This window comes from Acipenser ruthenus, chromosome 4 (assembly GCF_902713425.1).
Source record: "Acipenser ruthenus chromosome 4, fAciRut3.2 maternal haplotype, whole genome shotgun sequence".
NCBI lineage: Eukaryota > Metazoa > Chordata > Actinopteri > Acipenseriformes > Acipenseridae > Acipenser > Acipenser ruthenus.
The window spans coordinates 35,624,802-35,651,060 of record NC_081192.1 but is presented as its reverse complement, the minus strand read 5'-3'; the positions used below and the strand labels follow the sequence as shown (position 1 = coordinate 35,651,060).

The following is a 26,259-nucleotide window of genomic DNA, read 5'->3' as shown; positions in this document are numbered from 1 at the left end:
TTCATTTTCATATTGAAGCCGTTTTAAAATGGAGCCGCACATTTTGCGGATGCAGCAGTTGTATGTAGTCCGAAGTCTCGGCGGTTCTAGTGTTAACCTTTAAGGTCGCTGCGTCCATGATTGCAGCAGACTTGAAGGAAAAGTGACACTGAGATCTGTGCGTTCAGCCCTCTTATGCCCTTGGGGACGGGCGTGACTGAGTCACAGGCTCTGTGAGCAGCTTTGATATACAATATTCAGGTTTCAGGGTCTTTAGGAGGTAAGCACCCATTAGGTAATAGTTTAATGAACCGCAGGGCTTTTATAAATGTCTCCCATCTCTAAACTGGTGGCACACAATTTTACATCCATAACCAAAATATTTGTCACAATAGAAAGGGGATAATGTTAATAAAGTTAATAAGTGGACATTAAGCCTCCTTGGGTACCACTCCTTTAACGTCCCATGTGTTTTCCTCCAGTGTATTGACCCCTTTTTAACACCATATTAACTAAATATAGTAAAAGTAGTGGGAACAGGTCCCTGAGTGAGCATGTTTGAGTTTTGCGACAGCAGAATGATGACTCCTCCTTTGATCTATCGTCACAGCAGAGACAAATGTGGTTGGCAGGCTTTACTGCAGCAAGAAAGATGATTGCTTTGCGCTGGCAGCCACCGCACTCTCCCCTATCGCCAATGGATCCTCTCTTATCTTGATGTTGTTCATATGGTATTCACTACGGCTGGGATCCATGGCGCCATTTGCTAACGGGGAGTGATATGGGTTCTCAAGGTCCTCGGGTGGGGGGGGGGGGGGGTGATTGTGGGTGGGTAGAAGGGTGGTTGGAAAATTGGAATTTAGGCTCTTTTCTGTTTTTGTTCTTATAATGTGCTGTTTGTTCCAAAAACTAAATAAATAAATAAATAAATAAATAAATTGCAAAAAAAACGACGGCAGTACTACGATTTACCCCAGTTTAAATCATTAGACCTCATTATAGGTAGCTGGTGGCAGTTTGTCCTGATCACAAACATGAAACAAGTGGGCTCGGAATACTTAAAATGTAACAAGGTGGGATGTGTCTTGTTTGAAAGGTAATTCAATGTTGCTTACAAACTGATCAAATGAGATTTAAAGTGCTCTTTTAGCAAGAGCAGAAAAGTAATGGGATTTGACTATTCACTGTTGTTCTTTGCAACAACTCAGTTTTCCATTAACCTGACCTCTTTGGAAAGCAGATGTCTTCATTGATGTACCTTCTTATGTTTGTTCGTATCCTGGTGTTTTTCTTTTCTTCTTCCTAGCACTTAGTCTAAAGCAGCCATTACATTTAGAAAACCTTTAGCTAATGTATTGTAACTATTGATTGGAAAGTGGCTCTTTCAGCATACTTTCTATGCTGCTGTTTACCAAAAGTTGTTAGTTTCCTTTTAATAGAATATTTTACACTGAAACAGATGTTGCTAATATCAATGGCTTGGTTTACATACTGTTTAGAAACTCCAAATTCTCGCAAATATCACGCACATTACTCACGCAAATGGAAGTGCACAGCCAAAACATGGTATGGTTAAAAAGATGGGTAAATCATCTTCTCTCTCTAAAAAGGGCCACAAATTGAACAAAGGTATCTTTGCATTGCAACAAGTCCATGTTCACGAGACTTCAGCAGAGCAGATCCCATTTGTGACTTAATCTTGTGCAACTTTCTTCTATAACTAAAGGCCCTACCAAGCGAATATTTAATTACAACTGAGGTCTACTAAAAGTAGCCTTGGTAAGCATCTTTGATCAAAAACAAAAAAATGCCGGTTTAGCATACAGGTTTATAGACCTCTTCATTCAGTATTTTTTATGTGACACCAGTTTAGTTGTGTTATAAGCAAGATTATAAAAAAATACTGAAGCTACTACAAAGTAAAAAAAAAAAAAAAAAATCAATCAACAAATAAATAAATGATGGAGCCCTTTGCTAAGCATGGAAATATATTTTGTATCCTTTACACCTTCTTTATTTTCATGTTTGGTGATAGCTGATTGCTTTAAGCTTGTATTGTATTACCCAGGGCCGGATTAACCTATACGCAAATTACGCTATAGTGTAGGGCCCCCGCGAGGTCGGTGTTTGTTTGGGACATTTTACAAAAACTGCATATGGGTGGACAGGCCCACACACAGGAAGAGAGGCGCACAGAAGCTTGCTTTTGGTTATATTTGTTCTTTTATGATGGCTATTCATTTCTTTCTCAATTACAGCATACCTGGCCTCTGAGTCTCTCACTCAAGCAGCTTCCTGCTAATGTACTATACAAAATGCCCCACACCCTCTACCTCCTGGGAAAGATCTGCCCCTAGTCCTAGTACTACGTCAGAGACATCAGTCTCAATTTACGTATTCATTTATTTAAGTTTTAGGGCTAATTTAAAAACCTGTCCTGTCTCAAATGTGCACAGTATGCCTCTTTACGTTTTAGAAATTTCTTTTTCATTTGGGGGTTGGAATTTTAGAAAAAAAGGCAGGCAAAGGTAAATATGTACAATGCGGGAAGCTGAAGGAAATTGAAATGTGGACGTGTGCAGCCAGCAAGAACGGTTTAAGTCCATAGTGTTTGTTTCACTCGCAACAAAAGAAAACCTAGAAAGAAGTAAAGGACATTAAAGTTATTCCCTTTTTTTGTTAAACTACATTGTTTTGTTCTATTAAATACTGGTCCGTAGAAGGAATCTGAAGAGGTTGGGGGAAAAAAAACAAAACAAAAAAAAAACATATTGCATCATTTTGTGTTCTGTGTTCCCACTGATGTTTGAATGTTAATTAAAATGATCATTAACAACAGTGAGATTTATTTAGTATCACTCGCATGTGATTTCTGTCGTATGGTACAAGGCAATAAAGACATACACAGTTTAACAAGTCTCATGCCCAGCAGTGATCAGCAAAGAAAAAAAAGCCAACATAAAGTGTTCAGATTAGTTATCTAATTCAATTCGAAGACGCTTCTTCATTATTATTGATTGGTAATGAAAAAATGCATAAATTGAAAATAAAGTAAAAGTTAGGAAATGTCATCTTGCAATTAACAGGTTCCTACGATGTCATGTACGATGTGCTCACATATTTCAAACTTTGCATATGATTCGTATCAAAGTTGGTTTCATGCATTTATTTAAAAAGACATCAGCTTGTTAAAAAAATGCCCGGGTGGATTAGCATCTTTTGAGGAATTTGTTGAACTCTTGTGGTCTACCAGTATACTGAATCACCAGTAACAACACAATATATAACCACATTGCAGAATTGCTGAAACTACCCTTCTCTAGGAAACCTGCTATATATTATATAATAATAATAATAATAATAATAATAATATCAATATCTTAATTTTTATATAGCGCCTTTCATAGTGGACCACCACCACAATATGTATTTGTATACTATGTATATAAATATATATGCAGTCAAAAGTTGTTTAGCAAAGATTATGTGAATAGTACAAAGTGCTCTCTTATGAAATGTTGGTATTTTTGTGTATTTGTGGAATGCTATGTTTGGATTTTTTATTTGTTTCTCTCTTCTTTTGTATTTATTTTTTTCATGGCCAAATGAGGCAAGCTGCACTTGTGGCTCTTTAACACAACCTAAAAACCTATTAAACCCAGTTTAAGAAAGCTGCACGTTATCAGTAGTCATGCAAGGCCAAATCAGAACACTGAAAGAAATATTTAAATATACCTTCCTGTATTTTAATATTAATTAGGTAATTTTAAGTTTGAAGGAGAATTTCTCTGCCTAACAAAAAACTAAATGTAAACCCAAATTGGCCGAAAGGAACAAAAAAATGACATGACAAAAAGGTGGAACTTTTTTTTTTTTTGCATGTAAACCATATAGGTAACATTAACACTGGTACTAATAATGCTTTTGATATTCTTCTTTTTAAAGTTAAAGGGAGTTCCACTGTTCCGATGCTCTGATTGCAGCTGTGTGTTCAAGAAACTTGGCAGCCTAAATGCACACATAAGCAAAATGCACATCTCCCTCATAGACCCTCCACAAAATTCTCAGGTAATTTTCACTTCATATACTGCATGATATTTCTATGTCTGAGCGTCCTATTTTAACTGAAGTATGTGTGTGTATATATATGTTAGATCACCCAGATTCTTACTACTTTGTTTCTGTCCCTGCATCAACAGCAAGATGGGTCGGTCACTGGGCACCCGGCTCCTGGTGTGGAGGGTTCTGAAGCAGTGACAGATGTCATCCAGCAGCTGCTTGAGCTGTCAGAGCAAGTGACAGGGGAAAACCCCCAGGCTCAGCAACCTGTGCAGTCCATTAGCATGGAGGCCGGGATTAATCAGGACATCCTACAGGTGGGGCAAATAATTCTACAACATGACTTCAAATGATCTTTATTACAAACTTGCCCTTTTCCCTCTTAACCCCTTTACAGCCAGGCATTTTTTGTCGTAACCCTAACCTCACAACCAAGCAGTCCTAACCTTTTTTTACCACTCTGTCTTTAAAGTGCAAAAAATATATATATATATTTGAGACAGTAGAGTAAAAAAAAAAAAAAAGTTTTATTTCCAGTCTTGCCAGAACACACTACTACATTTCACCCTAACAAAACATATTTTTTTAAATATTTAAAAAAATGTCAATTATTCTTTTTGAAATTACATTCTACCTTAAGGAAGTATTTTTTCAACAGGAGCACTTTAAAACCAAAAAACAAAACAAAAAAATGTTGTTACCTTAACACAAATTATTGAACCTATAGTTATTATACTGAACATAACCAACTTTATCACATTGTAAAATAGTAAACAACTGCAATTTTATTTTTGTGACATTCTGAGCCACAATAATACAAAACGCGGCAGACAGACATCTGTAAATAATAGGCAACTGTAGTCTGATTAATACAATAAAACGGAAATTCAAAGCTCTCTAGGTGTGGTGTTTTTTTTTTTTTAACACAGGCAGGATAACGATTAATGAATTACTCTTGTCTAATTACTTTGTCTTTTGTGATTTAAGTTACCTCTTCTTATTTATGAAAAAAACGGTATAAAACAACAAACGATTTGACTTGTCTTACGGTGAATACGTCGAAATGTGTGCATATTTTATAGTGCTCGGACAAAAATCAGAATATTCAAACGAATATTTTTTGACATGTATTCGGATACAAAATTCAGATGTTCGTATTCGCTAGAAATTACAAAACCTTGCACTTATTTACCGCCTCGCCAAAAGTTGCGCTACTGTTATTTCAGATTAACAAAGTTAACATGCAACACAGTATAAATAATGGCAGTAGAAAAAGACATAAAGACAAGCTTACCATGAAACGTTTTCTTTTGAAAATCCCCCATTCACGACGTAAAAATCATAACTATTTACAGTTTTATTGTTTAAAAAATGACTTGTGCTCTTTCCAAATCAAAGTCTTAATAATTATCAGGAGTTTCCTTTGAAATTGTCATGTTTTAGATTATCCTCACCGTAAACGAGAGTGTTTGCTGGTCTGCACTCTGTTCTGACAGCTAAAACCCAATTCTGCTGGTACTCAAGATATCGTAATTGCAGTTGCAAGTTTTGCGAAAGCAGGAAAGATGTCAGAATAGTTCTCAAAAACCCTGCAGGCCTCATCCATGGTCTTAAAACCATGATTTTTGCGCATGTGTTTTACTTGTCCAAATTCTTGGCTGTGTCAAGCTCTGATACAGATTACTGAGTCACTCTAATACCAGGGACGTGCGCAGTGCTACATGGGATACTGAGACCTCCACTGCTTTTTTTATTTTTTTTATATAAAAGAGGATGCAGGGAGCAGTGGAACAATTTTTACATGTTGCATTGCATAAAACTACTTCGTAATATAAACAAAATTATTGGATAGGGATGAAAAGGGGATCAGTTATCTTTTACATCTGTATTTTAGAAATGCACTGCTGTTATTTTTTTGCGTTTTATTAAAATGTCCTGCGTATATAACACAGAATCCTGCGTAAACGTAACCAGAACGTAAACCAGAACACTTTTTTTTTTCTAATCGCTCTTCCGGTAGTGATCAGAGGACACACCCCTGATCTCAAACCCGAGTGCACTAGAGCTGACATTTTGAAAAGAGCTTTGAAACAGACTTTAAAATTATAAGTGTAAAAAAGTTGTCTGGATATTAACAATGGAAAAAAAAATGACAAGTACGTTATTTAAACAGTTGTAGCAACATGTGGGGACGTATAATGCTATATTGTTTGTAACCTCGCTACTTACTCTTTATAATTTGGACAAAAATCAATGGCTGATTGCAGGAGTTTTTTCCCCGTAATGCAGGGGATGGCAACTCCAGTCCTAGAGAGACATTCCATTGCAGGTTTAATATGAATAATTAAATGATGTAGTATTTTAGGACCTGATTTGTGTTCCCAGTTATATTTCAAAATTAAAGACTTGAAGGGCCAATGTTGACTTCCCCTACAAAAACAGAACAGGTATTTTTTTTAGCACTTCGTGCTACTTCTGACACCAATTTCCTCAGTGTATGTGCTTCTATTCATACTCTATCCACACTTCCTGAATGTGCGATCAACACACAGTGAAAGCACATGATTGACATTCACGTCACATTATGATAACACATTATTTAGGTAGTGAGACTAGAGTATAGAAAAAAACATAATTTCAACTGGTTGGCTGATTTGCATAAAATATAGTCAGATGCAGGATAAAGGGATCATACTTTGTTTGCTTCTGTGTTGCCTATGTTTCTGTCATTTGGCAGTAGTTTTAAATTTAATACAATAAATACCCTTGTATCCCTGAATAGAAAATCCTCTCCTCTTTTAATGAACAATCTCTCCAACAAGTGCTGTGGTACCCCAAATATGATCCACTACTGCCAATGCGGAATGACTGGGATGACATCTTCTCTACCCTCAAAAATAGGTTTCTAGTAAGGACTGCCAAGGACAAAACCACATTGAAAATTGTACCAATCTTGGCAATCATCCCCCAGGAAAATAATTTCAAATTGAGAACAAATGTTCCACACTGTTAGTAAATTAATCATATTTAGGGTACCACTGAATTTGTGAGGCGATAATTATCTGTTCAGGGATACCAAAATGTTTAGTGAGCAAGTAGTCTGAGTGAAATTGTCCGACAACAAACTCACCATCCCCAGTTTTACTGCTTCTCTAGAAAAAGGAGAATATTTTTGGTGTACCATTAAAGATGTGCTAAATAAAAACATATGCAGAAGTATATACAGCTGAGCTCTTTTACAGAATACAGTAATATTTACTTGAGCTATTACAAATACCCTGATGATTAAAATCAGATTTACTGTTAATAAACATGTTTTGCAATGCAGTCTACCCATTACAAATATGATACAGCACCGGTAATTAACCATGATGTCCCTTGGTCGTCTTACTTTATCTGTTATATTTACTGAAAATAACCTATACAGTGGTCCCTTGCTATAACGCAGGTCTCGGGGAACACACAATATGAACGTTATAACCGAAGAGCGTTATAAACGGGGGAGGGGGGCACCGCGGGACACATAACAACACACGTGACTAAAATACAAAATACAATAACTCCCTCTCTATAATCGACATATAGTGAAGCAAAAATGTAACTTTCCGTGAATTAAACATGCATAAAGCACCATGTAATAAACGCTATATTTTTTACCAAAAAAAAAAAAAAGGTAACATTCCCACTTGTGGATCATTTTAATGAGCAGTTTTTAAACTATAAATAGCCTGGCTAAACGGCAGTCAGGAGTTCAGTTCAAAACGACAGACAAGCAAACCAAGAGCGAGAAGGAGAGCAAGTCGGGACAGGGGAAGAAGGAATGGGCTCGCCCCAGGTTCGGCTGCCGGAGCGGGGCTGAAGCGAAGCTGAAGCGTCTCGTCTCCTGGAGAAAGCCGCAGCTCCTCTCGCAACAAAAAAGTAAATACATTAGGAAAGATAATCATGTAATAGGCCTAATGTTTATTTAGTTATAAAACGAATGCTGAATAAGGTGTCTGTGTTATAAAGTGCCAGCGCAGCTTTTCTTCAGTTCAGATACTGTATCAAAAGGGAGAGACAGAAACGAAAGTTAGACTGAGAAGTTGTTTACAGTTTGAACAACACCGGTACTGTATTTACTGTAGAAATATTGCATGAATCACTAGTATAGGGAATTGGGGGACATGCTGTAGGAGCGTTATATCCGAGGCGCGGATGCATGGTTTAGTGTTTATGGTCCCTGTCTGTTATCAGATCATTTTTGTTTGATTTAGGAGAACCAAAATGTCTTTTATGAAACAGGTTTGTTCAGTAAAGAGGAAAGGTTAAGAAGCAAACACCATGGGCTAATAAAAACAAATATTTTTCTCTATATTTACAAAGGTTGAATATATAATCTTTCATTTATGTACTGAAATACCTGTTTTACTTTGCTTAGTGTCTGTTTACTAAATATCATGGTATCCCTGAATTGGTAATTGTCTCCTCTACTAATATATGCAAATGATTCTCATAAAATGTTATCCAAGTTCTTGGAATGACAAATGACTTGTGATGGGATGTTAACCCAAGTCAGACTTAATATTATTTCATATTTTAGGGCAGCAGTGTGGAGTAGTGTTTAGGTCTCTGGACCCTTGACCGGAGGGTTGTGGGTTCAATCCCTGGTGGGGTACACTGCTGCTGTACCCTTGAGCAAGGTACTTTACCTAGATTGCTCCAGTAAAAACCCAACTGTATAAATGGGTAATTGTATGTAAAAATAATGTGTAAAAAAATAATGTAATTGTATGTAAAAATAATGTGATATCTTGTAACAATTGTAAGTCGCCCTGGATAAGGGCGTCTGCTAAGAAATAAATAATAATAATAATAATAATAATAATAATAATAATAATAATAATAATAATAATAATAATATTTTGGTATCCCTGAACAGATTATCACCCATTCTTCAAAAATATAGGCTTACTTAGTAAAGGCATGGCCATGTGGTGTACTGTGTGAGCTGTTTTCGAGCTGGGTGTAAAGAGGTGTGTGACAGGATGGTTGAGTCGCTGACGTCACGGCAGAAGCAGGAACTAAAAACTGACACCAAATACTGCAGATGAAAGTAAATGAAAGACGCGGCGGCGCCGTTTTTATTAAGCAAAAATAAATCAAAGGTTTGAGCAAAAAGAAACTTGCTCACAGAGCAAAAATAAACATTTTAAACAAAAACAAGTCACAAACACAAAATAATATAATACAACACAGGTCAGGCTGGGCAAATTGCCTTCACTGTTCCTATGTCTTCTCTTTAAGTTTCGCTTTCACTCTCTCGGCTCACTCTCTACACTCCTCTCGTACACCCACCACGAGTGCAGCGAGCTGCAGGCTTTTATATCGTGGCCGAGGGGTTTAACTGGCTAGTAATTATTCTATTACCCCTCGGCCACAATCTGCACGAGTTTATTAATTACTGTGTGGATGGGGCTTCCCATCCACGCTACTAAATAATAACAAAACAATCGACTACGCCGTCACTAACAAAACAATAACAAAATACGCGGCGCTTCGCCGTCATAAATACAATAACTAAACAATCAAACAAATAAATACAAAATAACACGGGCGGAGGGGGAAACCCTGTTCTAAAATAAACACACATTTAATCAGCAGGGCTTACTACCGCCCTGCTACAAGGTGATATAATAGTTGTGTGATCGAAGGACGCCCACTGACCCTCAGTTCTCCTGAGCTCTTGTGGGAATTAATACGATGAAGGAATTGGACATTCTAAATTGTGAAGAAAAACATGTTTAAATTCATTATGGATGCACAAAGATACATATTTATGGGTAACTTGCTCTTCAAAGAAATAGGTTAATAAAACTAACTGGAGGACAGTGAAATAAGACTGAGAGTGAACTTTGACGTGAAGGTTTTGCTAATAATTGTGTTTTTGGTTTCTTTTTCATCACAACAGGTCTGTTTCAAGCTCTTTCTGTTAATTGGTCTTCTGTATTTTTTTATTTAGCAAGCTTTGGAGAACAGTGGTCTGAGTGCTATACCAGTTCAGTCCCATCCCCAGAACAGCAGTGGGGCAAGGACTCTGGGGTCCCAGAGCCAATCCCAGGGTGTTTCGACCTGCCCAGTACCACATGACCAGCTAGACCCAGACAAAGAAACCAGCACAGAGAAACTCACTAGGAAAGAGAGGAAAGGGGTTTATAAAAAGCCCATGCAAATGCCAGGTAATATACACATTAATGCATTTAATGTGACAAAGGAAATCAGCATTCAAAGTAACAACTACAAACAAGGTTTGCACCATATATCTCTGTCAGTCCAAAAAGCTGCACCCTTAGTTTCTACTTCATGGCAAATTGCCAGCTCTTGACAATATCTTAATACATGGGTTTTCAACCTTTGTTTGACACTGTACCCTTTCTGTCGGGAGGTTTCAGCTAACGTACACTTTACAATTTTCGCTCACTGAATGTACCACCGTTGCAATAAAAGGCAGAATAATCTGGTTAACACATTTCTTTTTTCCCCTGTTTATTTAATATATAATTTTTCACAACAGTCTGGGACTGACAAATTGCTGAGACAGAAAACCAAACAGTAGGCTTCATTCTTAAAACTTGGATGCAAATAATTAAAAGGCAGTATTGAGGAATCTTTGGAAACACTCGTATTCACTTTCTATTGGGCAAAGTCATTATAAATAATACAAAATAGCCTGCACTGTAACTGTTTATCACATTACTATTTACTTCCCACCTCAGCATAATTATGTGTGCCGTTTAAAATGTTTACAGTATCAAAAACATTAACCTGAAGATAAAACTATAATTTATATAACTTTCAATCGCTTTGCACTTTCTGACTTGTGTTTTCCTTCATTTTTCTTTTCAACCATATTCAACCAGCCACTATTGCTCTTAATAAAATTCAGCTGCGGTAATAAACAAAACCTGTCAAATATGAGTATTGTGTTAACTATTTGTATTTACCGGAGCATTTATACTTCTAAAAAACGCAGAAACACTGCTTCACTGATACAACAAGCTAAAAACAGCAAAGATCATGAGCAGCACAGAGCACACTCCAGGCACAATCGCCAGACGCCTGCTTCACCTATACAGTGCCTATAGAAAGTCTAAACCCCCTTGAACTTTTTTCACATTTTGTTGTGTCAGTGACTCAGAGTTTCATGCATTTAAATGAGGATTTTTTTCCACTTATCTACACACCATACTCCACACTGTTAAGGGGAAAAAAGTTTTTATTGAGAAAATAATTATATATTAAAAATACAAAACTGGAAGATCATAATTGGATAAGTCTCCACCCCCCTGAGTTAATACTTGGTGGAAGCACCTTTGGCAGCAATTACAGCTGTGATTCTGTTGGGATAGGTCTCTACCAACTTTGCACACCTAGATTTGGCAATATTTGACCATTCTTCTTTACAAACTGTTCAAGCTCTGTCAAGTTCCTTAGCGTTGATGGACAGCAATCTTCAAGTCACGCCACAAATTTTCGATTGGATTTAGGTCAGGGCTGACTGGGCCACTCAAGGACATTTACCTTTTTGTTCCTTAGCCACTCCAGTGTAGCTTTGGCTGTGTGCTTCGGGTTGTTGTCATGCTGAAAGGTGAACTTACGTCGCAGTTTCCACTTTCTTGCAGAGGGCAGCAGGTTTTCCTCAAGGACTTCTCTGTACTTTTCCATTCATTTTCCCTTCTATCCTGACAAGTGCCCCAGTCCCTGCTGATGAGAAACATCCCCATAACATGATGCTGCCACCACCATGCTTCACAGTAGGGATAGTGTTCTTTAGTTGATGCGCTGTGTTGGGTTTGCACCAAACATAACACTTTGCATTTAGGCCAAAAAGTCCCATTTTAGTTTTGTCAGACCACAAAACTTTTTGCCACATGGCTACAGAATCTCCTGAGTGTTTTTTTGCATACTTCAAAATGGGATTCAAGGTGGGCTTTCTTGAGTAATGGCTTCCTTCTTACTACCCTACCATACATGCCAGATTTGTGGAGTGCTTGGGATATTGTTGTCACATGCACACTTTGACCAGTCTTGGCCATAAAAGCCTGTTGCTCTTGCAAAGTTGCCATTGGCCTCTTAGTAGCCTCTCTGATCAGTCTCCTTGCTCGGTCATCCAGTTTGGAGGGATGGCCTGATCTAGGCAGGGTCTTGGTGGTGCCATACACTTTCCACTTCTTAATAATCGTCTTGACCGTGTTCCAAGGGATATTCAAGGCCTTTGATATTTGTTTTATACCCATCCCCTGATCTGTGCCTTTCAACAACTTTGTCCCGGAGTTCTTTTGAAAGTGCCTTGGTGCTCATGGTTGAGTCTTTGCTTTGAAATGCACTACCCAGCAGAAGGAACCTACAGGAACTGCTAAATTTATCCTGAAATCATGTGAATCACAACAATTTAACACAGGTGGAGGCCACTTAACTTGGTGTGTGATTTTGAAGGCGATTGGTTACACTTGAGCTATTACAAGGGGGGTGGACACTTATCCAACCAAGCTATTTCAGTTTTTATTTTTAATAATTTTCTACAAATTTCTAGAATATTTTTTCCCCTTGGAAGTTGTGGGGTAGCATGTGTAGATAAATGAATATATATATATATATATATATATATATATATATATATATATATATATATATATATATATATATATATATTAATGCATTTTAATTCCAGGCTATAAGGCAACAAAAGCTGAAAATTTTGAAAGGCGATGTAGACTTTCTATTGGCACTGTATATCAGAGTGGAAATCCACGCAATTGAAATCGCGCATGCGTGCAGGTGAAAAATGTGGAAGTGCTACATTCTGTTTGTGGGTTTTGTTTTCATTAGCGGTTCACTTTGAGCTGCTAAACAAAGATTAAATAAGCGTACACCGTGGTTTAGAGAATATATAATACAGTAAAAAAAAAAAATCAAGATCATTATATTCTCTTACTTTCATTTTATTTGTGCATTTCTGAGTTGTCCTGCGTACCCCTATGACCCTTTAGAAGTACCCCCCAGGGGTTAGGTTGAAACCCCCTGTCTTAATATATTAATAATCAAGATATATGGTATTATTTTATAGCACTGCACAGACATTTCTAAACTTGCAATTTATCATACTTTTGAGAACAAATCTAAAACATTTACAAAACACATTAATCATTAAATTAACAAAAGCTGTTAGCAATAGTTTAATAGTGGTTTGATGTAACAGTGCTTTCATTTGCATTTCGGTCCCATTTAAAATTTAAACACAATTTATGGTGTAACTAATTTCATTGCTAGTGTGACCTGACAAGGTCATATAACACTATGTAACACAATTTTTGTTCCTGGGTAGTAAGTGTTATTTCCTAATTGCTTATGCCTCAAAAGTACAGAAAATGGCTATTATTCCCCACAAACTTTGCTTTTGTGACCAGGACAGTGATATTTTGAAATTTACCTATTTCCAATGAGAAAACGGGCGAATTTGTGTCTTTTCGTTCACAAAGTCAGAAAAAAACAACATATGAATTCAAATTAACATGTATGTATACTAAAGTAATACAAAAATGACTACAAAAGATTTAGAAGTGAGTAGTGTAGTGGATTATTTTCTTATAAGGTATTGCCTAAATGGCATTAAATAACTCAATAAAGCTAGACACAGCATTAACACTACAAAGAGCTTATAGATGGAACAATGAGGGTAAGAACTAGCCCTGCCCGGTATCTCTAGGACACTGGGAACTGAAGTGAGATAGAAAAAGAGTTTGTGCATGTTTTATCTCTTTATTTTATTTTATATATTTTATATACTTTTATAATAAGGATGTTACAAAGTGTCTTTTGGCACCACGCCACACTCACAGCCGGAGAAGGTTCCAGAAAGTCTGCCCGGTAACAACCAATCAGGCCTCAACTAAAAGTTGAGCAACTGCCCCAGCCAATCAAATGTGGGGTAAACAAACTTCTGTGGGTAACCACAGAAGAGCAGACGGAAGAAAAGGCGGATCTTCTCTCGGCTGGGTTGGGGGTGCTAAAACTATATAACCCGCACCAAATTAAGGGTGGGTGTGCGATTCTGACTGACTGCTAACCGACTTTGTGTTGCATGGTTGAACGCTCCTGATTGCAATCAATAAAGGTAATCTATTTTGTTTTACTCATATTGCCTCCTGTCAGTTTCTATGAAGTCTATTTGAGGAAACGATTGAATTTCCATTACAGTAGTTTTTCGAGATTTACGATTATACTGTAACTCACTTTCACGAATCAGCCCCCAAATGTAGTCTCCCATCATGTTCTCGTTATACTGTCCTTGGTAGCGGCGTTCAAAGTCCAGTATATCCTGGTGGAAGCGCTCGCCTTGCTCCTCCGAGTACGCTCCCATGTTCTCCTTGAATTTATCAAGATGAGCATCAAGGATATGGACTTTGAGGGACATCCTACAGCCCATTGTGCCGTAGTTCTTCACCAGAGTCTCAACCAGATCCACATAGTTTTCGGCCTTATGATTGCCCAGGAAGCCCCGAACCACTGCGACAAAGCTGTTCCAAGCCGCTTTCTCCTTACTAGTGAGCTTCTTGGGGAATTCATTGCACTCCAGGATCTTCTTTATCTGTGGTCTGACGAAGACACCGGCTTTGACCTTTGCCTCAGACAGCTTAGGGAAGAAGTCTTGAAGGTACTTGAAGGCTGCCGACTCCTTATCTAGAGCGCTGACAAATTGTTTCATAAGACCCAATTTGATGTGCAGTGGTGGCATCAGCATCTTCCGGGGGTCCACCAGTGGCTCCCACTTGACGTTGTTCCTCCCCACAGAGAACTCGGTCCGCTGTGGCCAGTCCCGCCTGTGGTAGTGCGTCTTGGTGTCCCTGCTGTCCCAAAGGCAAAGATAGCGGGGAAACTTGGTAAAACCGCCTTGGAGACCCATCAGGAATGCCACCAGTTTGAAGTCTCCTATGGCCTTGATGACATCTCAGAAAAATGCAGATATGTATCCACTTAGGTAGCTGGAACTAAACTGAACTGGTGGGCTTAAGGCCCCTGTATTTATACTACTATTTATATTACTGGAAAGTTCTAGAAAGTTCTAGAAGTTACTCCAAGTTTACTCAGCACTGAATCTATCTGGAATGTTCTGGAAAATAGGTAAATTTCAAAATATCACTGTCCTGGTCACAAAAGCAAAGTTTGTGGGGAATAATAGCCATTTTCTATACTTTGAGGCATAAGCAATTAGGAAATAACACTTACTACCCAGGAACCAAAAAAAAAATAACAAATTTGTTACACGGTGTAATCAAACATCAGATATTGTAACTGTAACCCAGAGCAGTTATTCTGTTTGTGTGAAATTCCAAAAACAAGGAAAATGTAGTTTTTAGAGTTTAAGTAACACCTGAGATTGTTACCTGTACACTATGGCTAATCAGACTTGTATTAAAACCTGGAGTAAGGGAAGCTGCTATGCAATTCCATCCCTGAATCATCAACTAGCTAGTTTTGTGTTCACTTGTTTCACTTGACTTGTATCCTAGGTTCTATCCGAGAGGAAAACGGCATCCGGTGGCATGTGTGTCCTTACTGTGCCAAAGAATTTAAGAAGCCCAGTGACCTGGTGCGTCACATCCGCATCCACACACATGAGAAGCCATTCAAGTGCAAGCAGTGCTTCCGTGCCTTCGCAGTCAAGAGCACACTCACAGCTCACATGAAGACACACACTGGCATTAAAGCTTTTAAGTGCCAATTCTGCATGAAGTGCTTTTCCACGTCTGGGAGCATGAAGGTCCACATGCGCCTGCATACAGGTACGAACAATTCAGAATCATATTCAGTCCCGTTATTATGAGGTAAGATGTCTTACTGTACTGGCTAACTTAAAACTTTCCCCAAAGACAGTTTAACTGTGGTGACACAGGCCCTTTCCAGCTCCACCTTTGCTTTGATAACTGCCTTACACGTAAATAAATTAGACACTGCTGCTTGCAGCAGGGTTCAGGAGTCAAACAAAATACCTACTTAACATTAATCTGGTGGAGATGCTGCTCTCTGATTGGTCAATCACACTTTCCACCAATTAAAAAATGTCACAATATCACCTTGGCTGGAGCCTCATCATAAAATAATAATTATTAAATATGAATCAGCTAACAGGTAAACAAAAAAGGGATATCAGGAAATTCAAGAAAATTCTCCAGTAAAATTAAAATGTAATAAAAATACACATGGGATTAATAGTTATTATTCTGTTTGTAAAATAATAACTACAGTATGTCACACACACACACACACACACACACGCACAGCACCTCTCCTGAACATTATTTTTTTAAACAGCAGAAGGACACACCAATGAAGATCATTATGAATGTAAGTGCCTAATCAGTATGTTAGTAAGTAAAGTTGATAAATGTTGTTTTAAAATCGAATGATGGTACTCCAGGGTGTTGTGATATGCTGAAATAGGCTCATAACGAGAGCCATTGTGTTATTTCAGCATATCACACCCTGTTGATCCATAATTCTTAGTAGTTTACTATATTATATTGTAGTATTATATTTATTATACTGTAGCAAACTGTAGTGTTTTGGCTACTACTATAGCGTCCCCCAGACATTTGGTACAAGACCCGAAATTTGTTTTATGGTTAAGGAGGGTCTACATCACAGCTTGTTCTAGGTTGTGTCAGAAGTCCAGGACAACATTCTTCAAATCCCATGCTGTGAACTAAAGGATGGGATTTGTGGAAAGTCATTCCTATGTGGCTAATTCAAAGCCGTGCGCTAAAAATTCCAATGCATGCTCTGCCTGCTGTGCAAAGTTCACATTCCAGTTCACCTTCCAGTGCTGTAAATCTTGAACAGGAGTTCATATTCCAGTGCTGTAAATCTTGCTCCTTTCATGATCACCACATTCATTAAAAATGTCTTTGCTTGATGATTGGATACAAGTTGTGTCCATAATGGTGCCATGATTTGCCAAAATATGACACCAAAGTTTGGTGCTTCTTTCATTTGTTTGGTGTGCAAGGTAATCAAACATGCAATCATCAGGTGTGAAAAAGTTATTGCCCCCCCCTAGTTAACTCAACACAATTAAAGGGATAATTAGGGTCAGCTGTTTGAGTACTTTGGTTAACAACCAGGCCTGATTTGGGCCAGTCTTGCCCAATATAAATCTGACTAACTTTGGCCCTTACCATCAGAGTGAAGTTGTCAGCACACAGGTTCTAGAGGCACATCATGCCACGAACAAAAGAAATTCCTGAAGACCTCCGGAAAAAAGTTGTTGATGCCTATCAGTCTGGAAAGGGTTACAAAGCCATTTCTAAGGCTCTGGGGTTCCACCGAACCACAGTCAGAGCCATATTGTCCAAATGGAGAAAGTTTGGGACAGTAGTGAATCTATCCAGGAGTGGCCGTCCTGCCAAAATCTCTCCAAGAGCAAGGCGTAAAATCGTCCAGGAAGTCACAAAGAACCCTAGAACAACATCCAGTGATCTGCAGGCCTCTCTCGCCTTGGCTAAGGTCAGTGTTCATGACTCCACCATCTGAAAGACATTCATGGCAGAGTAGCAAGTCGGGCCAAAATTCCTCCACGGCGCTGTGAGAGACTAATCAATAACTACAGGAAGCGTTTGGTTGCTGTTATTGCTGCTGAAGGTGGTGTAACCAGTTATTCAGTCTAAGGGGGCGATTACTTTTTCACACGGGGGCATTGGGTGTTGCATAACTTTCTTTAATAAATAAATGAAATATGTGTCACATTTTTGTATTATTTGTTCACCTCAGGGTCCCTTTTATCTAATATTAGGTTTTGGTTGAAGATCTGATAACATTCAGTGTCAAAAATATGCAAAAATGCAGAAAATCAGACGGGGCAAATACTTTTTCACAGCACTGTATTTATTTTTTAAGCTTTTTTATTTCTGAATATCAGCACACACATAGTAGCACACACATACATTCAAATTAAATTAGATTATTTTTAAACTTAGAAGAAAAAGGAAGTGTTGATAAGACAACATGACATTGTAATTAACGCACATACATAAATAAATCATGTATATGGCAGCACTGGAGACTAAAGGCACCTTTATACAGAGAGCAGGGACTAGCAGTGACATTGTGAACTTCCCATTACTAGCTTTTCTATTTGCATAGTGACATTTATCCTGGATTGTTTGGTGTTGTGATGTGGACTACTGTCAAACTCTTAGACTACCAAACTCAAACTTGTTAATCACGTGTAAGGATATCTTGTTTACTCTTTTTTTTTTATTTTTACCTGGCCCCTGCTACATAATAGAAGGTTAGAAACATCTGTGAATGAGGGAATAAAAGTGAACTGAACAAAGGTGGAAGGTCAATACACTATGAGGGTTGATTCACTGTCTGAAATGGCTTTATTGCTATTATGTGGCAAAATCCAACTATAATTGTTCAAAACAAATCAGTGTTAGCTTTATTGGCATTTACAGTGTTGGGCATGGCATACAGCAGACATAACTGACACTGGATCAAAGATCCTCAGCAGTCTGTACTTTTATTTATGTTTTTACTCACTTTGTGTTAGAGGTGTAGCTCTCACAATACATACACTATGCAACACTATACATGTAATGGTCCTGGTCATGATGACCTATGTTGTTAAAATGGAACAGTGATTTAGGGAGCAAGCATTTATACCATCTATAAAATCTAATTTAATCATCATGATACACAAATCTCTATTACAAGTATATGATGTAAATAACTCCTACTGATGACTGCATCATTTAGTGGAGAGAAAAAAAGAGCAGTTGCTAGGTGCCAAATGCTGAATGTAAATGCCAAACTTCTTAACATGTCATATCATTCAGTAGTGACAGTCATAAAACAGACACCTGAAAGAAAAATCATATTACATTGTTGTTTTATATTTTAATCTAGAGATTTAAGCAAAGTTGTAATCCTTTTTTTATTTATTTAATTACATTATTCTCCAAAATCCATGCCTTATTTATTTCATAATCAGGTTTTTTTTTTCTGGTAATGAGCCTTTACCACAGAATTAAGTCCCTTTCACACTGGCACTCCTACCTGGGTCCGGACCTGGGTCCTGGCTAACCTGGGTTCCAGTGTCCCACCTCAGTATGTGGGTCGACACGCTTTGATCCGGGTTGAGTGAGACAAAATGCTTGACGGCCGTCCATGAGCCAACGCAATAACAAACAGCCACGTCTGCGTGAAAGTTTCAGTTCCGCAAGGAACGTTTCTGTTTATTTTGTTTAGCCATAGTTTTGTTGCTTGAGAGACACCATGAGCCAGATTGCAGCAGGGATGAAGAAACATTTTCTCTAAATAACATTTGGGCAGACTGTTCAATCCAGAGGAGCTTGGATGGAAGTGTCTGTAACAAGCTGCTTCCTGGGCATTGATATGGGCATTGTTTGCTTGTGTCTGTCACCCAGGTCAACCCTGCTTTTATCAAAAGCATTGTGAAATCGCATATCTGACCCACATGACACCGGGTCCTACCAGGGTAAGTTCTGACCCGGGTAGAGCATGCATTTTAAAACTTTGAAACTGGGAATGTTCAAGCTAACTCATTTTTTATTTTGAGAGTTTCAGAAGATTAGATTTTTCTTTTTAAAGGTTTCAACTGCCTTCTAATTGTGAATTTAGACTGATCTCAAAGATATATATTTTTGGCTGCAGTTATTTCTAATGCAAGAGGCATCATGTTCTGAACAATTAAATCACTTTTTAGCTGATTAATTCTATGACATTTAATTCCACTTTTTCTTGTAGATTAGAATTTGCTACAGTAATTCAAATTAATGTTACAGTGTGTAACTCGGCAATGAAGCAAAACTTTTCAAATGGATGTAGAATTGTTTTAATTATTTAGGTCTTTGAATGATGTCAGCAGTTCAAATGATTAATGTACATTTATTACAATACACTTAGAACTTGTCAGTGCAATTAGTCATCTGTTGTCACCAAATCGTGAATTGAATTTTATTGTTCGCACCCTTTAATCATTACTTTGCAGATGACTAATGCCTATTTAAATCTATTTTATTAGCTCCTCTGATTTAAAAGAAAAGCTTCCTAATCTTACAATAAATTGTTTACTGTACAACACCTGATGCTCCTCCTAGTAGTTTCACCTGTTTCTGCTGTCGTTATAAAGGAGCGATAACCAAAAATGTATTGGCATTATTACCATGATTACTGGACATTTTAAAAAGTAGAGTCCATCGCTTTTTAATATTTTTATTGTTAGCCGATACAAAATAATAATAAAAAAAAATCTTGGTCCCAGGAGACCACTCACCCTGTCAATGTCCCTTTAATATTATTGTGCTGAAGATCTTTTTGTACCTTTTTTGTTTTCTGAATTGCTGCTTTGTGATACCCTATCACTTCATGTGCAGCAGCTTCACTCCCATGTATTAGGCCAGTACAAGAGAGTGAGGAGCTGTATATACTGTGTCTTGCACAACAACCTCATGAGACCTGCACTTTTCTTGCCATCTGCCATCTTGTAGAAGGTTTCTAAATGCCTAGGTAAACACACAATGGTCCCTGCTACTGTTTGTTCCCTCCTGTACCTTTTGAGGGATATGTGTAAATATAAATGTATTTTAAATTGGGAGAAATATGTTAGAAGTGCATCTCGAAGTGAACTTCTACGGCTAGTGAAAATGCTTCTTGCTTCACGCAGTTTGTGCAGTTATGCTTCATCAGTAGAGCTGTCTTGTTTCTTATTTTATGCATATGTTTTGTATAATGTTCTGTTCTGCATTACTATGACTATGATATTGTGTACCTAGTTACCCATTTTTTTTCTTGAATTTCCAAGGCGTGAGACCATTCCCATGTCCCCACTGCGAGAAGATTTTCCGTACCTCAGGGCACAGGAAAACCCACATTGCTTCCCACTTTAAGAATATGCAAGCGAAGAAACAGAAATACCCCCGGAAACCTCAAAAAGTACGAGTGGTGAAGAACAATCTCCCCGTACCAGATGTTCCTCTTCAGGAACCCATCCTCATCACTGACTTAGGTATGTGTGCTGTATGTAGGGAGAGAAAGAGATTATTATTGGTCACTGTGGGTTCAATAAAATTACAAAGAAGTAATGGCATTCTATAATAATAACACATTCTTTCTGAGGTATTTATTTAATTGCTATTTTACTGTACATTAAAAAAGAGCTATATGTACAGTGCCTATAGAAAGTCTACACACCCTTTCAACGTTTTCACCTTTTGTTGCCTTATAGCCTGAAATTCAAATGCATTAAAGTAGGTTTTTTTTTTCATTTATCTACACACCCTACCCCACAACTTCCAAGTGAACAAAATATTCTAGAAATTTGTAGAAAATTAATTAAAAATAAAAACTGAAATAGCTTGGTTGGATAAGTGTCCACCCCCCTTGTAATAGCAATCCTAAATTAGCTCAGGTGTAACCAATCGCCTTCAAAATCACACACCAAGTTAAGTGGCCTCTACCTGTGTTAAATTGTAGTGAGTCACATGATTTCAGGATAAATTCAGCAGTTCCTGTAGGTCCCCTCTGCTGGGTAGTGCATTTCAAAGCAAAGACTCAACCGTGAGCACCAAAAGAACTCTGTTTCAAAGTTGTTGAAAGGCACAGATCAGGGGATGGGTATAAAACAAATATCAAAGGCCTTGAATATCCCTTGGAGCACGGTCAAGACGATTATTAAGAAGTGGAAAGTGTATGGCACCACCAAGACCCTGCCTAGATCAGGCCGTCCCTCCAAACTGGATGACCGAGCAAGAAGGAGACTGATCAGAGAGGCTACTAAGAGGCCAATGGCAACTTTGCAAGAGCAACAGGCTTTTATGGCCAAGACTGGTCAAAGTGTGCATGTGACAACAATATCCCAAGCACTCCACAAATCTGGCCTGTATGGTAGGGTGGCAAGAAGGAAACCATTACTCAAGAAAGCCCACCTTGAATCCCGTTTTGAAGTATGCAAAAAAACATTCAGGAGATTCTGTATCCATGTGGCAAAAAGTTTTGTGGTCTGACAAAACTAAAATGGAACTTTTTGACCTAAATGCAAAGCGTTATGTTTGGCGCAAACCCAACACAGCGCATCACCCAAAGAACACCATCCCTACTGTGAAGCATGGTGGTGGCAGCATCATGTTATGGGGATGTTTCTCATCGGCAGGGACTGGGGCACTTGTCAGGATATAAGGGAAAGTGAATGGAGCAAAGTACAGTCCTTGAGGAAAACCCGCTGCCCTCTGCAAAAAAGCTCAAACTGAGACTGATGTTCACCTTTCAGCATGACAAAGACTGTATGGGATCTTAAAATGCTTTTTTTTATTATCATACACTTCCTAATAAATAAAATTGATGCATACTCTAAAAATACTTCTACAACAAGTATTGCAAGGTCTTGCATGGAAAACACTTTTTCATGTTCAGTGCTCCTGAGTGAATAAAACACAATCTACCTTGCATTTATTCAAATCCAACGAAAGATTGGCTGGGCTAATCACACTGTTACAAATTACTCTGTTTACTAAGATGATGTGGCACTTGATCGAATTCTGCTGTTATGTCTTGGTTTCATCCTTGTATACATTGTACTTGTTATATAAAAAGAATACTCCATTAATGTTCATGGAGTGCTTTGTTTATTTCACTCATAAGGATGTCAATAATAAACCTGCTCTTTCCATTATTCTGCCATCCTCATTTGTGAAATAACTAGCACTTCATTAAAATTCAATGATTTATCCTCTATATGCCTAAGGATCAATCCAGACATACACTGCATGCAGGTACAATAATGTTCTCAAGAGGCAACGTTTTAGAAATACATACTATGTTGCAATAGATTTAAGGTGACCTTTGATTTAATTTTTCTTTTTCACAATGTCAGTCATTTAGAATGCATGCTGCTGAGGTGATTTTGTTTGAAAAAATACAAGCGGCTCCATTCTCTAACATGAAAACCTGTCCTAAAATGATAAAAGGTTCAACAATGTTTTGTTTCTTTATTCCGCAGGTCTCATACAAAACCAAAACCCTCGTAACCATTTTACATTCCCGTATTATTCAAATGTAGACAGTGAAAGGCCTTATAAATGCCCTTATTGCAACAAAGCATACAAGAAATCCAGTCATCTCAAGCAACATCTCAGGTAAGATAACAGCAATATGAGAGAAATAACAAAAAGAGGTGTATAACCAAATGGGGTGTATCCTTAGATCGGGTTACTCTCCTTGGAGTAGTGCAATCATATCAATATTCTAGATTTAAAAAAGCAATTGTATTACTTTTATTTTATTGTATTTGTGGAAAAGCTATAGGCAATTGAACTGTCGATTTACAGTAATTTCAGATCATACTGGGATTATTATTATTTGTATTTCATTGTTGGTGTAGCTTAAGTTAAAGAGCATTATACAGCATCAGAAAATGGGTTGAAGATTTCCTTTAACCTAATTGGTCAATATGAAGTCCCTGATCTCTGGTAAAGGACCTGAAATGTTATCTTTCAAACTATGTTTAATCTCTGTTCCAAATTAATGTGCTGGAAACTATGTAACTACAGTATTCATTTATATAATTTTACCTTTTTTCTGCTTGGTGAAAGAAAATCTCAGTTTTAGTACACACCCTCTGAATATTGTCTTTCAATGTAGACTATAGTAAAGTGCTTGCTTGCTATCCTATATGTTCAATCTATCTATTTAAATTTAGTATATCAAGTAACGTTAAAAAAAAAAAAAAATGTAATATGTTTTGCTGTCAGCAGCAGTACAGTAACCATAACAGCAATAGCAACTAGTCTCCAGTCTGAAAGACAAGTTGTAGAAATCAAACAACTGTATGCAGGCTGATTACTTACTAAAACTTTATTTCAGCATCATAATAACAACACAGATACTGTGGTCTCTTCTCTAACAAAGCAGAGTGGCTTTGAATAAACTTTATGAACACACAGTGAACAAGTTATTGAATAAACAGCATGATCAGCATTAACACATATAGACTACTAGGTATGTGACTACACAAATACACAAACCTGCACTCAAATCCTAATTATTTTACATGTTTTACAATTAAAGAGGTAGATAAAAACAAACAGTTCACAAACCGTGTTTGCTTTTATGTACGAGGTACCTGAACTGAAGAACAGCTCCATGTAAGTAGATAATTTTATTTATTTATTGTATTACATTTTTATTTAGGCTATTGGAAATAATCACGACACAATATTGTCCACCACTGCTAATTTAAAGCTTTGCAGATACAGCACACAACCCTGAGATTTAACAAATATAGAAAAAAATACAGAGAAACTCAATTTTAGTATTGTAATGAACTCGAATTAACCACTTCAACTGGGATATTGCAGCCTGAAGGTTACCAGACCACACATTGACTTCTGAGCAAACCATATTACTCATGCAGTAGTTAGGAAAATGTTTGTATTCATTAGCAACTAAAACTAGTGCTACATCAACGCAAACAAAAAACAATAGAAAAACTTTAAATGTTCATTTAACTTGACAGCCATTGTTGTTAATAACAGATATAAACATTTAGCATTTGTTAAAATGACAGCTTTTTCCATCTGCTGGTCCACACAGATGAAAACATATTTTCCACAGTAACAACCTGTTGATACGGCATAATGGGAATACCATATACAATGTATACATTTAATAATATACAGACGTGCTCAAATTTGTTGGTACCCTTACAGCTCATTGAAATAATGCTTCATTCCTCCTGAAAAGTGATGAAATTAAAAGCTATTTTATCATGTATACTTGCATGCCTTTGGTATGTCATAGAATAAAGCAAAGAAGCTGTGAAAAGAGATGAATTATTGCTTATTCTACAAAGATATTCTAAAATGGCCTGGACACATTTGTTGGTACCCCTTAGAAAAGATAATAAATAATTGGAATATAGTGATATTTCAAACTAATTAGTTTATTTAATTAGTATCACACATGTCTCTAATCTTGTAATCAGTCATTCAGCCTATTTAAATGGAGAAAAGTAGTCACTGTGCTGTTTGGTATCATTGTGTGCACCACACTGAACATGGACCAGAGAAAGCAAAGGAGAGAGTTGTCTGAGGAGATCAGAAAGAAAATAATAGTCAAGCATGGTAAAGGTAAAGGCTACAAGACCATCTCCAAGCAGCTTGATGTTCCTGTGACAACAGTTGCAAATATTATTAAGAAGTTTAAGGTCCATGGAACTGTAGCCAACCTCCCTGGGTGCGGCCGCAAGAGGAAAATTGACCCCAGATTGAACAGAAGGATAGTGTGAATGGTAGAAAAAGAACCAAGGATAACTGCCAAAGAGATACAAGCTGAACTCCAAGGTGAAGGTACGTCAGTTTCTGATCGCACCATCTGTCGCTTTTTGAGCGAAAGTGGGCTCCATGGAAGAAGACCCAGGAGGACTCCACTTTTGATAGAAAAACATAAAAAAGCCAGACTGGAATTTGCTAAAATGCATATTGACAAGCCACAATCCTTCTGGGAGAATGTCCTTTGGACAGATGAGTCAAAACTGGAGCTTTTTGGCAAGTCACATCAGCTCTATGTTCACAGACGAAAAAATGAAGCTTTCAAAGAAAAGAACACCATACCTACAGTGAAACATGGAGGAGGCTCGGTTATGTTTTGGGGCTGCTTTGCTGCGCCTGGCACAGGGTGCCTTGAATCTGTGCAGGGCACAATGAAATCTCAAGACTATCAAGGCATTCTGGAGCGAAACGTACTGCCCAGTGTCAGAAAGCTCTGTCTCAGTCGCAGGTCATGGGTCCTCCAACAGGATAATGACCCAAAACACACAGCTAAAAGCACCCAAGAATGGATAAGAACAAAACATTGGACTATTCTGAAGTGGCCTTCTATGAGTCCTGATCTGAATCCAATCGAACATCTATGGAAAGAGCTGAAACTTGCAGTCTGGAGAAGGCACCCATCAAACCTGAGACAGCTGGAGCAGTTTGCTCAGGAAGAGTGGGCCAAACTACCTGTTAACAGGTGCAGAAGTCTCATTGAGAGCTACAGAAAACGTTTGATTGCAGTGATTGCCTATAAAGGTTGTGCAACAAAATATTAGGTTAGCGGTCCCATCATTTTTGTCCATGCCATTTTCATTTGTTTTATTATTTACAATATTATGTTGAATAAAAAATC

The 26,259-nt window shown here is 37.7% G+C and overlaps 1 protein-coding gene across 2 annotated transcripts in view; it reads left to right on the top strand.

The window, feature by feature from the left end:
• LOC117400539 (zinc finger protein 236-like) overlaps positions 1-26,259 on the top strand; it is a 124,617-nt gene that overhangs the window by 28,467 nt on the left and 69,891 nt on the right. For both annotated transcript variants that reach the window (XM_034000659.3, XM_034000657.3), the window contains exons 7-12: positions 3,925-4,047; positions 4,179-4,355; positions 10,037-10,253; positions 15,585-15,857; positions 20,900-21,103; positions 23,093-23,228. In XM_034000659.3, coding sequence (XP_033856550.2) covers positions 3,925-4,047; positions 4,179-4,355; positions 10,037-10,253; positions 15,585-15,857; positions 20,900-21,103; positions 23,093-23,228 — 1,130 coding nt within the window. The remainder of the gene's footprint in view (positions 1-3,924; positions 4,048-4,178; positions 4,356-10,036; positions 10,254-15,584; positions 15,858-20,899; positions 21,104-23,092; positions 23,229-26,259) is intronic.